We start from the raw sequence: 14,579 nt of genomic DNA, 5'->3' as shown, positions 1-14,579 counted from the left end.
TTAACCTCTAGGTCTCTATGTACCACTCAATTGCCAAACAAATAGAGGGTTCAATGAGCAAAGCTTCTGAGAATGATCAAAATTAGCACAAGAATGCAGTTCAGTGGAGAAGGTAAACAAATTTTCACCAGAAGAAACACAAAATGCTTAGTCACATAAAGAAGGTACACTGCCAGCACCTTGAGTCACGAGAGGCAAGACAGAACAAGTTTATGAAGAAAACTTATAGATAAACTGCTTAAGCCTGCAAGAGCCACAGGCTGAATTAGTCAGCAAATTTTACATTATGTTAAATTTCAGCAGTATTTAAACCAGGACCATTTATGACTGAGCACCCACCTGGCATCTGCTGCAGCTTCCATGTAAACCATTACAACGCAAAACGTTTCACCCATAGTAGAGTGGCAACTCCTGCGTAAGGAGTTACACTGCCTCATGTAGTCCAGGGTAGAAAGCCTCCAAAACTGATTTTGTACGCTTTGATTTTAATCAACATAAGCTGAGGCCTCAAAATCTTACTAAACAAGTTGACTCCTTATCAGAGGTCACCCACATGGCTATTGTTATAGTGGAAAGGAAAGCTGAGGGCAGTGAAGTTTAGCTGCAGACTAAGTTAGAAAAGACAAGCATGAATTTATAGCACACTGTTCTTTATAGCTTAGATTTGATGCAGACTCCCTCCTTGCCCAAATACTGCCATCCCTGATACATAAGAAATAACTTTCACCTGCTGCTGGTAGCCACAAAAGGACGTTTAAAGCCACTGAGGCCTCTTAAACACCATACCTAAAAGTCCACTGGCAAACCAGCAGTTTCAACAAAGGTGGTCTGTATTGACTAATTCAGTTCCTATTTCCTCATAAAACCAGCCCATGTCCCAACTAAAAAAAGCCTCCTGAGCTTCCTGCCTTTTTCTTTTTTTATTTTTTATAAAGTAGCGCAGTGCTCCGTAACACGTGCGGATCAAAGAGCTACGAAGGGCTCTACCTTTCCAAGGAGCACGAAAGAGAGGCCAAGCAAACAGCAGAGAAACACTGGGGAGAGCACCCTGCAGCTTTATATTTACTTTGTGCCTTTTCATCCCGGATTTTCAAAGGTTTGGTCCAGGTTGCTCTTCCTGGGAAGGTTTTCCTCTCAGTCTTACATGAAAACATTCAGCTTCCTGTTGAGGAATGGCCTTGAGGCGCCAGGCCAGTAGTTCACAGCAGTCTGATACAAGCGCTGTGATTCAGAGCTACTCCCCATTAGCAGCCAGGAATGTCTACTTCACTGAAGGAAATGAAATGCTCTTCTGTTGAGATGGTTCCCTGCCTCCTCCCCCCTTCCCTTACCAGCAAGCTGTCTTTGAAGTCAGGAGGTTAAAATAACGACTGCGGCCTTGCTCTGGCCCTCAGCTTTTTCCAACAGCGGCCATTGCTTCTTTCTCAATCCAGAGGCAGCTTTTGCAGCACCTGCCTCCTTTCCATAGCTCCTAACTGTGCCCAGCTCCTCTAGAGAGGCTGCAGATACCACGGTGATTCTGGAAGGGGACAGGCACAGCGAAGCTCCACGTATTTTTATTTCCAAGCGAATACTGCAGTACAGCAAATTACACAGTAGCTATCCTGAAAACAGCATCTAGAACCCAGCCTTTCCCCAGCTGCACATTAAGGCTACACACTGGAAATTGCTTCTGCTGCTGATAAACCAAATAATACCTAAAAAATACGAGTGATGATGGTGTTGCCTTACAGATATAAAACAGGTCAAATCAGGATTCTTTTCAAGAAACCACAGGCATGTGCTAAGGAGACTGAAGACTTCCCACATCTAAGGCTTCACTGGGGGGCTGCAGCTGAAGTCTCGCCAGGCGAGGCATGCCCTAGCAAAGCCCAATCCACAAGTGAAGTCGGCACAAATCAAAGACTGCAATTACAGCTCCCTGGCTGTGGTTAGGCTTCAAAGAAAGTGCTGCAAGTCACATTTTACATATGTGAAGTCTTGAGCCTGAGCCACAATAGGAGGCACTGTCTGTGCCATTTGCAGTGTACATCTGACTGCAGGAGGAAAGGGGAAAAAGAAAAAGAAAATAACACCTCAAGAAAGAAACAGACATAAGATTCAAGAATAATACAGTGCAAAAAGAAAAGCCTTACTACTGAAGTGATAAAATTGTAATCCAGGAATCACTGCAGTAAAACTAAATTCTCCTAGCAAGCCTGGGCTCAGTGGCTGAGGGGATCACAAGGGGATCTGAAGCCCTCCCCATGCTTCGGAATGAGATGGATTGAAGGGTGGGTCTGCAAAGGTCTTGTGCTCCTCCACTGGTCTTTTAACTTTTCTAGAACAAGGGAGAGAATTATGCAGTTTCATCTAGGTCATGCTAATCAGAAAAGGTTTTTGAAGAAAGTCAAGAGTGTCCGAGTCAGTACAGGAGTAAGTATGGAGTAAAAGAGACACCTAACCCTTCACAGAAGGCAAGGGATATTAAACTTTTTAAATGAGGTACTTTTTTTCTACACCTTTCCCTATCACATTGTTTGGATACAGTTCTAAGAAGAGACAAGACTACATATAACAGACAGTTACATGTATTTTTTATAAAAAAGAAAAAAGTCCATCTCCAAACCTGTCCTTTAATCCAGTACCTCAAACAACATGGCAAGTTCAGGGACCCAAAAGCTGAAACTGTCATTTTCTTTGTAAGTCCAAAACGAACATGTTCGACTTACTGCCAGCCAAGGTTTATTCAATAGTCCAGAAACCCAGCTATGCAAAACCAGGTCATTATTTATCAGGGCTGTTCATGCTGTTTGTGAAGTCCCTCTATTTTCTCTAATAGCAGAGCTGGAAAGGGTTTCAGGCACAAGCATATAGATGCAGTCTGCTCCTCTTCCTGCCCAGCTGTGCCATGGTTTGTGGGTTTAGCCCAAACCAGATCCTTGAGATGTTCAGGGCAAACACAAACAAACACTCCACAACCCTTGTTGTTTCTAAACAAAAAAAGCACCTCCCAACAAAACCCCAGTCATTTTAGTAATCCGATTTGCTGCAGGGTCCCACAAGCTGTTACAAAACATGGATAGAGAGACCTACGGGAAGCAGGAAAAAGCCCTCTCTGCAAGAGCTGGATACCAGCAGGCAGTAGAGGAAACTTTATAAGCTGCTTTTTGTATCCAAAGAAATGATGTAAAATTGTACCCTAAAACTGTAACAGATGCTGCCAGGTTGAAACTGTGTCAGTATGAAGTTTTTCTTGGTCTGTTCAACCCCTCCATCACCCTTGCTACTTTTAACCTTGGTCCGTTGCTGGTAACTGAATGGAGACTTCAACAGCAAATTATTCTCTGCTGTTTTAAATGCCCTGAATTAACTGCCCCTAAAAATACCTCTCCATTAATTACAGGTAGAGCCTGGAGTCTTAACTTCTGTCCTCTTAGTTTGCATTAATTGAGCAGCAGGAATATTCTTCCCCCAGCCTTCCCAAGCCAGAGACCTCTTCCAGAGCAGATTAGTTTAAGCACAGAAAACGCCCAGGTATTTTAGGGTTCCCGTTTAGTGCAGCTGATGGCAATGATGCCAAGCAGGTGTGGCTCTTATCAAAGGCCCCCAGTGTAGGCAGCACAAAACTACAAGCTCTATCACTGAGCTAGAATCTTTTAAATTATCTTACTGGAAGACCCAAGACATGTTTTTCCTGTTGGGGGTAGGAGGGGAGAGAGGCTCCATGTTTATAATAAAAACCAGATTGCCTCTAGACAGCTGTCTCTAGCAGTTTCTTAAAGAGGAACAGTATACTAAAGGTGAGGAAGAGGGAGGAAGAAATAGGCTTGTCTCCTTTTTGAATCTTTATGGCATATAATAAATATTCAGAAGACTATTTTTTAAATTATTTGTTTTCTAGACTGAGAGCTAGGGGCACTGATATTGCTACTTCAGTTTTCACCTGCTGTAACAGAGAAGAACATGAGGTATTGGTAAAGCAGTAAGTGAAAATTCTTTCAGAAGAAATAAATAACACAGATACAGTTTCCTTTGTAGGTAATTTTTTCTGCCAGAGTTAAACATAGGTTAGAATTTACACTACTTTGAAAGACAATCTCAACAGTTAAATCTTCTGATACATGGAATAATTTAAACAGTTGCTTTCATGAAACCAAAGGCAAGTCAGATATAACCTGAATATCTTCCTGAGCTTCCATCAACTCTTCTACACACAGGCATCCACAGAGCAACACTACAAGCATTAGACATCAGTACACAGAAACCACTTCCACAGCAGATTAGTTTCAGAATTCAAACATACCAACTTCACTTTGATGCAATTAAGTCATCTCATCATAAAATCTCTACTGGTCCAAAATACACAACAGAAAGCCTTTGTACCTCAAAAGACACACATATGGGAAGAAAAACCAGCTATTCATCCAAATGTAGTCCCACCACCTAGTGTGTGCATTTGCCTTTACACCATAGAAACCAATTCTGTGTAGTTATTTTGGCAATAATATTTTACCACGTGCAATTTCAGGTATCCCTGAGATGAAAGATAGATAGAAGGCTCTCATAAACTCCTGAGTTTAATATTAATGAGGGAACACATATCCTATAATGTTTGCAAGGAGGAAGCAACTTCAGAAATTATGCCTCTCTGCTCACTTAAGCCTACATAGTTCTCTTAACCCCTGATCCCACTGTACTGATGCCTGTGGCAAGAACACCAATTCAGAGATGGTCACTGGTACCATTTTCTTCAGCTGCCTCTAACCCTGCTCACACACTACACCCCAGTTCCAATGACGCCTTTGCTGCACAAATGCTTCCAACATTTGCTCCTACCACTGGAAGGAGGAGCTGAAAGCTCATGTCCTGGAAGCTCTGACTAAAGCCCATAATGTCTCACTGACTTGCCAGGCTCATGTTTTAAGTGACCAGACAGTGGTGCTTCAGCTGGTCGTGCTATGGGCTTCCTTACTTGTACAGCTTTCCAATCTGCAAGCTTTCAAAACTGTTTATATGGTACAGTCTTAACAAGCAGGTAAAGAGTCAGAGATTTAAAAGATGACTTGCATAAAAAATTCTTAAAGTAGAGGATTAAGGAACTGACTGGTATGAGAAGGTTTGCTTTATTAGCAGTGACTTTTGCAACATGAAAGTTAAGGCTCTTTGGTTTTGTTCTGTCCTTTTGGTTAGTTTTGTCTACAGGATGGCTAGGTCTGCATTAATGTATATCAGAAGACCTCTTTAATCACAATCTCTAAAATCAGAGGCAAATGGAAGCAAAACTCAGTGCAAGGGTATGCTAGGGTTTGCTAAGCTTTGACAGAATTGCATTTGAATACAATTCTGTTGAAATTAGAAGACAGATTTCACCCAAGCTTAGTCTCCAGAAACAACTGGGAAAGACTTTGACAGTATCATAAAAACTTGCTTTCTAGCTGGTCAGGAACACAGTATCAAAAACTCATTTTGAAATTTTTCATGTAAATACACTAAAAAAGTGAAAATGCAATATAAACCTGGGAAAAACATTAAAATGCTGAAGTTTTCTTCCAGTTGGAAATGAAATGACATTTCAAAACCTTACATCTTATTTATGAAACAGTTTGTTTCTACAGAGTTTTTCTCATGACCTTAGAATTCTCAGTCTGGTGGTGAGTTTACTAAATCCACCAAAATACACCGTTTTTATCCAGAGAAGAATGGTGCACCAGCAGTCAACTCCCTGTCCCCACCCTATCCCACAGGAAGAGATAGAACAATAGTTGTCCCACTGCTCTCCTTCGTTCTAGCCCAAGCTGCCTGCTGCTAACACCTCAGAAGTGAAACAATTTGGGATTTTTTTAATCACTTGTAAATGTGGTTAAATTCAAACTTCATTAAGCACCTCTAATTTCACAGTTGGTTCTGCAACTTGGGCATCACCAACAAAACAAACATATACATTCACCTCCTGAATTACCTATTTTTTCCATTTGTCAGTGTCAATTTTAAATATGAAACACTGAAGATCAGCTTCATAGCTGACTATGCTGCACCCATTTTGCAAAAATCCTTAACAATTTTTCTTATTTTTCTAATCCCATATCTGTGCCGATTGTCTAGTTGAAAGTGTTCTGCTGTTCTTTAATTTGTAAAATGTATGCTTTGCTACTACCCTCACTTACCCCTCCCCATGTCCCTTGATTGCACTGTAAATAGCTTTTATCCCCTTCCTTTTTCCTTCCTGCCTTCCTTCCCTCCCTCCTTCCCTCCTTCCTGCACTTCACCAGGGACCTCCACCAAGATGGTAAAAAGAAGCAGGGACCTGGGTCTGCTCTGCTGGACCTCTCCCAGCAGGTGTCAGTGCCCCTCTGTACCGGCCACCTGCGTGGGGCCGTGGCTTCTCTTCGGGTTTGCTCTTCTGACCTTCTCCTTCATGTCAGAGAGCCTGAAAGAGAGGAGGGCTTCTGTCTTTCACCCTGGCAAGATCAGTGGCAGGTCAGAATTAAGTTGTGGGAGGGGACACACAGGATGCCATCCAGAGGGATGTGGGCAGGCTTGAGAGGTGGCCTGTGCAAACCTCATGAAGTTTGACAAGTGCCAGGTCCAGCAACTGGGTCAGGGCAATCCCAAGCGCAAATACAGGCTGGGTGGAGAATGGATTGAGAGCAGCCCTGTGGAGAAAGACTTGGGGGTGTTGGTGGATGAGACCCAGCAATGTGCACTCGCAGCCCAGAAAGTCAGTTTCATCCTGGGCTGCATCCAAAGCACCATGGCTGGCAAGGCAAGGGAGGGGATTCTGCCCCTCTGCTCTGCTCTGGTGAGACTCCACCTGGAGTGCTGCATCCAGCGCTGGGGGCCCCAACAGTAAAAGCACATAGACCTGTTGGAGTGGGCCCAAAGGAGGACACAAAGATGCTCAGATGGCTGGAGCAGCTCTCCTCTGCAGACAGAGCTGTCTGAGAGAGCTGGCTTGTTCAGCCTGAAGAAAGTTCCAGTGAGACATTATAGCAGTCTTCCAGTTCCTAAAGAGGGCCTACAGGAAAGCTGGGGCATGTAGTGATAGGACGAGGGGGAATGGATTTAAACTGACAGAGGATGGGTTTAGATTGGATAGTAAGAAAAAAATCTTTCATGTGAGGGTGGTGAGGCCCAGAGGAGTTGCCCCATCCCTGAAAGGGTTCAAGGCCAGATTTGATGAGGCTCCAGTGGAAGGTATCCCTGACCATGTCCCAGGGGTGTTGGAACTAGATGATCTTTAAGGTCCTTTTCAAGACAAGCCATGATCTGTCTGAGGGCATACTCATTTTCTTTGGAAATTTTATGCCTATCTGAAATAAAACAAATATTTCAATCCAGAAAATTTTCTTCTGCTCATTCTGTCCCTCTTGCCTGTGCTGAAGGCCACTATTCATGGGCAAAACAGGGAATAGGGAAGTATGGGTCACACAGGAAACAATTTTTAAAGCAAATCAGGACAAATCTCTGCACCACCATCAGCACACACATTCTCACAGAGACTAACTTCTACGCAAGTTCTCCAGGCTCTGTTTAAAGCTTCTGAACAGTCAAGAGCTATGGGAATAGCTCATTGTTTCAATTTGGACTAGTCCAGCAACAATTTCAAGAGCACTGGACAAGCCATGTTTGAAAACATGCCTCAGAAAGCAAGGTACCACATCCTCTTTGCATCTCCTTTCTCAGATGTCAACCATGACCACAGTCATCAGATGCTTATTTTCCACCATATTCTGGCTGTGGACTGGTCCACTTTATAGTCTGCTTTCACAGCCTCACTCCACTTTATTTTTAAGTAATAGGGAAAACACAATCTAGTCATAAATTACTACCCAAAAATCACTTCTGTGCTGAAATTTGGCTCTAATTTCCATGTAGGAAGCTTGAAATGTTAAGATAATTCATTGCTCAAAGTTAAATGGTCTTAATATGATCCCTTTAAGTACTTCTGATTGCAAATCAGTATTAGTCAAGTTTTCTTCGTTTTGAAAGCTTTGCTAATGTGGATGCTAATTGTTATGGAATTTTGCAAGCCACAAATATTATTCTTACAGGTTTTCAAATGTCTATTAAGCTTCTCTATCACTCTTTTTAGCCCTTGAAGATATGCCAAAACACAATGTTAAATTATGTAGTTTCCCAATTGGATCCTGCCATATGTCGAATGACATGCCTTTTACAGTTCTATGCAGAGCAAGTTATAAGAAGTTAAGTATTTCCATGCTGCAGAACTATGAGGAAATTTTGTTAGTACCCTTCTATTTCCTTGCTGATTTCAAAATACTCATGAGATGCTAAAAATCACCCTTTATTTTTTTCTTCCAAAAGTCTAACTGGATAAGAAATTAGAAAACTCCGCTTACAACACAGAATTGCTCCTATTTACAAATCCCCTAGAAGGCTGTGCTTAAAGTAAAAAGAAAACACTCACCTTTCAGAAGGGTGCTCAACAGGTGATCTCTACATTGTTCTTAATCTTAGCTTTCCTCATTTCCCCTTCCCTCCCGGCCTCTCCTCAATTTATTTTTAGCATTATCCGGTCTAATTCCACTCTTGGTTGATTCCAAAAGAAGATAATAAATAAGAGTTATTTCTTCAATAAACCAAAGTTATTTCAAATACTGTGTTGGGCCATGTCAACTGCAAACAAAATCCTTCTTGGGACAGTTCCACAACTCTTGAAAGACATGCTTTGGAGTACCTCAGGATAATACAGCAAAGACTGGTGCACGTGGTCACAGTATTCCTAAAGCATTCTGAAGTGTTTTACAAATTGGCCATTCAGTAGGTTGGAGATCACAGAACTCAGTTAGAAGCAGTGAAGCCTTAAGATGCCTGCTGCTGTATACAATCCTTGGAAAAGGGGCAACTTAATGCACCCACCTTGACTTTACCACTCTAATCATGTCCAAGTCAAAAAGCAGGATTAGAGGTCCACCTTAAAAATCAGTTACTTGCTGAATGTTCGTGGACAAAAAAACCCCAACAAAAACCCCACACCCAAAACTTTCACAGTATCTTAAATCATTTCTGTTTGCATGTCTCTTCCGTTACTTTCCTCTGAACATCCCACCACACAACCCTCCCACCATTTCATCCTTCTCACTTACATCACTGTAATTACAGCCCTAGCTGATCTCCTTTGTGCTGATCTTGAGATTCTTTCTTTGGTCTTGCCACCTACTCATTTCTGATTCTTCTCAGATAACAGAATGCTTGTCTCCTTCCCAGACCTCCCACCCTCCTTCCCCCTCTTCCTTACACCATCCATGTGAGTAAGAAAGCTGTTCCCAAGCTTATTATCTCCATCCAGTAAAGACTTCAACAGCTCTGCTGTGGGCCTGGTAAGATACTATGCTTGTGGGCAAAACATTCTTTGGATTAGGCTTGCAGAGGGCAAGAGTCTTAACCTTCAGAAGTTTACTTTGAAGTCTGGCTGATTTGGGTTCCCTAAATCATTCTGTGCATTTACTTCCAGCAAGAGCACATCTGTACAGCTCCAGTGCAGATCATACACTCGGCATGAAACACTTATTGAGGCTGGCTTCATGTGCATATATGGAGTCAACAGCACGCTTCTCCTTCCCTGGAAAACATACTACTGTTCACGCACTCTGTGGTATAAATTGCCTCAAGACAGAGAGACAGGTATTGCCAACAGTTTCCACACTGTTGCAAAGCCTGACAGGACATAGGAAGGCAGGAGTGTAAAGGTCAAAGGGAGAGAAAACCCCCACACTTAGAACACTCAACCTCTAATACAGAAAATGCAGAGAAACTCCAACAAAAGTAGGTCAGCACAGGCAAGACGGTAAAGCATCCAAGAAACCAAATATTCACTGTTTTTTAGCTGTCACTTGAACCTTAGTTGTATTCCAATCCCAATCAAGTGCTCTGCATCAATTCAGATAAAATTATGAGTGTTTTGCCTACCGGTACTGCGTTAGCATCAAAGGGAAAAATATTCACAACAATCATGGACCTGGACACCTAAGCTGAAATACCAATTATAAAACTCAAGGTTAAGGCACTTTTTTTTTTTTTCAGTAGATATAATACCCTAAGTAAAGATGCTTTAGAGCTACGTGTTGTATAGGCTACAGAACTCCAACACTGCCATCCACATCCCAAATCAGCATAACTCAGGCATGTTGCAAAGGGCAAGGCTGTCTGCTTGCCTGAAAAACTTCTGCTTATTAGGAAGAAAAAAAGAGCACACATTTTGCCTTTACACTTTACTTCAGCTTTAAAAACAACAAACAAACCACCAAAGTCTTGTCTTAACCAAGTTTAGACTAACCAGCATAATGGCATAATTTCAGAAGAGGCTTGAGTCATGCTGACTGCTTACTGACACACTGCACACAGGAAACTGAAGTTGGCTTTCTCTGGCTGAAAGTCCAAGCAGAGCAGAGGGCCAACAGGAGCCTGCTTTGCTGACTATTCTGAGTGCCACAGGGATCCTGTGGCCAAACAAGGCAGAGGAAGAGAGGATAGAGCCCATTTCTGATACAGTGTGTAGGTCATTTTACAAAGTCTTATTTTTTTGCATGATTCCTGGAATTCTTGGGGATCTCCCAAGAGCAATCTGGGTTAATTAGACAGTTTAGAAACAACTATTATTTCAAATTAATGCCATTTCTACTAGAAAATGCATCACACTGAGAGAAAGAGAAGGACCAGCCTTCCAACACAGACACTGAGAAATTAGAATCTCTCTGTGGTAGTGTGCACTCACAAGCTGACTAGATGGTGTTACTACACATGTGTAATCACTAGTCATTCCACCCTCAGTGCAGATAATATGATATAAAGAAAGAAAACACATGCTGGAAATACAACAACCACAAAAAACCCCAACCTGCACCACAAATGAAATACCACTGTACAGTTGTGGGAGAAATTCTTGAAACAACTGAAATACAGTCCCATCTTCTTAGTAGGTGTTTTGTTAGTATACAGGTGAATAAATTGTTTTTAAAAGGTGTACCCAGCCAGACAGCATCTTGTTGATGTCAGCACATAAAATGTGCTCCAAAGCCAGCATCTAACCTGCTCTTATGAGCTGTGACAGTCTGGGAGGGCTTGCACTGCTTAATAAACCCATCCCTGGTTCACAGGCAGACTTGCAGCGAGTCAGTGAGGTGTGGTCAATTTTAAAATACTACAGTTAAGCAGTGAAATGGTGAACACCTAATAGATAGCCGGTATAAAAACCATCAGTAATCAAAGTAACATTAGCTTTGGGATATGGTAGTTCTGGAATTTTTGCTAAATTCATATTATTGCATAAAATTTATAAGAAGGCTTATTTTACAATTCAGTTTTATCAGCAGGAAAGCTTTAGAGATGTTCTTACCATGCTTCAGATGTAGGCAGCTGTCATTCTGGGGCCTGTACCTGTAGAAGATTGTTTTCCTTTAACAAATTTCTGTTACAGAGCTTTTGCACATTCCAAATAAGTTTGTTTGCTACAGTCTTACATGGACTTTTTTTGTGTGTGTTTTTTGGTTTTGTTGTTTGGGTTTTTTTATGGTTCTTATACCAGCCATTTTTTCTTGGGGAAAACAGGGTGTTTCTTTATATATATTTTACAGGCAAAGAGAAGACCTCACTGATGCTTTTAGCCAACCTACTAGGCAGCTGTTAGTGTACAAAGAAACGTAAAATACAGTGAGAAAAAAAATACAGTTACTACAAAAGATCTGTGTAAAGTTTCCAGTGTCCAATAATACCACACAGTATTTGAGACATAGTTAAGTCTAAAGATGGTACAACACTGATTGAGGAGAAAAGCAAAGGTAAAACAGGACAGTGATTGCAGCAATGTGTAAGTTCAGCCAAAGATGTTGATGCCATCAGGACTGCTGCTCAGAAAGGTGTAAGGGAAAGGAGGCATGGGTTGTGTGCATGTTCGCAAGCTTACATTCCAAGTGAAATATCTTAAAACATCCATCAGAAGCAAGTGTTAGACATAAGCTCATAAAAATTAAATAGCGCAAGCTCTGGTTTCTAAAATACACCTGAGGTGAAAGGCAAGTAAGAGGTGCTCATGGCCTACCTGATGCTGATTCCTGCAACTTTTCTCTCTTCCTCTTCTTTTTCTTCCCCTGAAAAACAAGAAATTTTATCATACTATTACATGCACAGAACTTTTTTTTGTCTCTTCCCTCACAGCAAAAGTCATGTGGACACAGAGAAGGCTGTTAGGAAAAAACCCAATTGTTTTCAGTGTAGCTTTTCTATCCCACTTTCAACTGGTTCAATGTTAACAAAGTTTGCTCTGAGCATCTATGAAGAAATATGCACACCAGCAATACTTATATTTATATCCACATGGAATTACAATTTCTGGGAGTTTTTCAACTAACACTGGCAGCCTCAAGCACCTAGAAGACTTCTCACGCTCAAAAATCTGATGACATGTATGTTGATATCATCATTTATGGCTCTTACAAGAACTCTTCACACATTCAGATACTTACACTGTCATACATGGTAGGAGCTGACAGGGTGTTGAAAGTACCTAGGACAACCATGACTTGTCCCCAGGGTGCAGACCAGCCAAAAAACTGTTCTGATAATGCTCGTACCTGAACAAAAGCCAAGTCTGGCTTTTGTGCCCAGAGAGTGCACTCTGCAATAACCAAACAGCAGAGACTGTATAGCAGAGCACCCTCAGCTGAGGTGCAGGACACAAATGCCTGGCACTGTCTTTCTGGGAGACCACACTGGCCCCAGCATGCCAACCTACACACTCAGCCTTCTCCCGCACCCCCATCTATGGAAATGCCCACAGCTCCTGCTTCACACAGTCTGTCAGGAAACAAAAGGTCAGCTTAGACCCACAGTTTTAAACCTTAATCATCTTGCACCACCCTAACTACCACTGATATTCCTCCATATGACTTGTCTTTTTTGCCCTGTATAGTCAGTGAAAGCTTTTTGTGTGTTTTAAGGAAAAATCATATCCATTTATATTTTAAAGAAGCCTCCAGACAGGCTGTAACAGATGAGTTCTGTCAAAGCCTGCGACAGTTGCTGTGAACAGAGCTGCAGCCTGCTGCCCATCCTCTGGCCCCCCACTCTCGTGGCTGGCAGCTGCATGTCCCAGCACAGAGCATGCCACACACACAGTGGCCACAGAGTGGAAGGGTTGGGGTGCTGGGACACACCTTTCCGTGAGCTAACTCTGCAAGGTGATGGGATGGACAGCAGGTGATGTGAGAAACCACCTCCAATCCCTGCAGTGCTCACTGATTGATGGACAGCAAGTGAGGACTCCAAACACAGGCTATGGTGAAGCTCCAGCACATGAACTTAAGTAGCCTCCACTCTGCTCTGACAGTCTGGGCCTGCCTGACTCTCAAGCTCTTGTCCTTTTTTATCCCAAGGCTGGCAACAGGGCTGGGCAGTGCCTTGTGAGCAAGATTCCAAAGCCAGGACCAAGACTAGAAGTTGGAAAGCACATTTCAAGGGCTCTGGGGAGCTCACAGCAATATACTTTATCACTTGGGCACCAAGGCAATACTCTTTTAGAGAGGAAACTGCATTAGTGCAGATGTTAACATGGAAAAGTCATGGGAGGAAAATTTGTTTTATTCTCTACATCAGGCTGACTTCAAGTGCTAAAACATAAACTGAAAGCTGATCTGAGATCTACCTATGACATAACACAAGTGAAGGAATGGAAGACTGGGCTGAAACCTAGTTGTCAGCATTCCCAGCTAAGATAGTTTCTAACAATTGCAGCACACCCAGACACCCTCACGTTATGAGAACACTGTGCTTCTCATGTCTATCACACAATTTTGCATGACTGCTTTGGGTAGCAGTAGTAAAAACATATGAAAAAGATAGTGTCAAGAGTTGAATAATAATGTTTAACATTATCTTCATATTCCTAAAATCCTGAATAACCAGACAAACCAAAATAGAAGAACCAAAACCATACAGTATGTATTTTTCACTCGTACTGTTTTGTAAAACAGAAGAACCTCCCCCAAGTCACTTCCAACCCTCAAAATACTGGAGTAATACCTGTGCCAAATTAATACAATTTCACTTTTTGACTGCTAAAGTTAGGAAAACCAAAGAGGAAAAAAAAAAAAAAGACATCTATCTGAAAAGGTTTCAGCAATAAGCTGTGCTCTCCTATGATCACCGTCTGACCACCACTGCAGAACGTGTGCATTCCTGGAGAGGCAGAGGGGAGGGCTGCAAGAGGAAGTTAGCAGAGTTCTTCATTGTAACATACAGGACTGGAGTATGTCAGAGATATACTTCCACACAGGATGTAGGCTGGAAGCACATCAAAGAGATACCTCTTACGTGCCACCTCACACACTCCAAATGTCTGTCAAGGCATTTAAGAAACCGCAGGTCCACTGCATGTGCTGTGTGACATAGGCTGGGGCAGAACACAAGGTTCTCAAAGCCAACATGACCAAACATCACAGGACCATCTTGAAGCCTGATGTCCAGTAAGCACAAGTTGACAAGACTCCAAAGTGGTGTGATTTTCCAGAAAGTAAATTCAAGACAAGAAAAATCCGCTCATTTCCAGGGAGTCTTTCCCTAAGACCCTGTTTGTTCCCACC

At 42.2% G+C, this 14,579-nt stretch overlaps 1 protein-coding gene across 5 annotated transcripts in view; it reads right to left on the bottom strand.

Annotated features, from left to right (window-relative positions):
• Positions 1–14,579, bottom strand: part of LEF1 (lymphoid enhancer binding factor 1) — a gene marked incomplete at both ends in the record, with an annotated part of 69,352 nt that overhangs the window by 1,698 nt on the left and 53,075 nt on the right. For 2 of the 5 annotated variants that reach the window (XM_082282188.1, XM_082282189.1), the window contains 2 exons: positions 11,345–11,379; positions 12,041–12,089. In XM_082282188.1, coding sequence (XP_082138314.1) covers positions 11,345–11,379; positions 12,041–12,089 — 84 coding nt within the window. Of the gene's footprint in view, positions 1–11,344; positions 11,380–12,040; positions 12,090–14,579 lie in introns of those variants that run through there. The other 3 variants (XM_082282186.1, XM_082282187.1, XM_082282190.1) reach the window with 2 other exon arrangements.

The sequence above is a fragment of the Coloeus monedula genome, assembly GCF_965178545.1.
Source record: "Coloeus monedula genome assembly, chromosome: 5".
Taxonomy (NCBI): domain Eukaryota; kingdom Metazoa; phylum Chordata; class Aves; order Passeriformes; family Corvidae; genus Coloeus; species Coloeus monedula.
The sequence above is the reverse complement of the archived record's forward strand: the minus strand, read 5'-3'. Positions and strand labels throughout refer to the sequence as shown.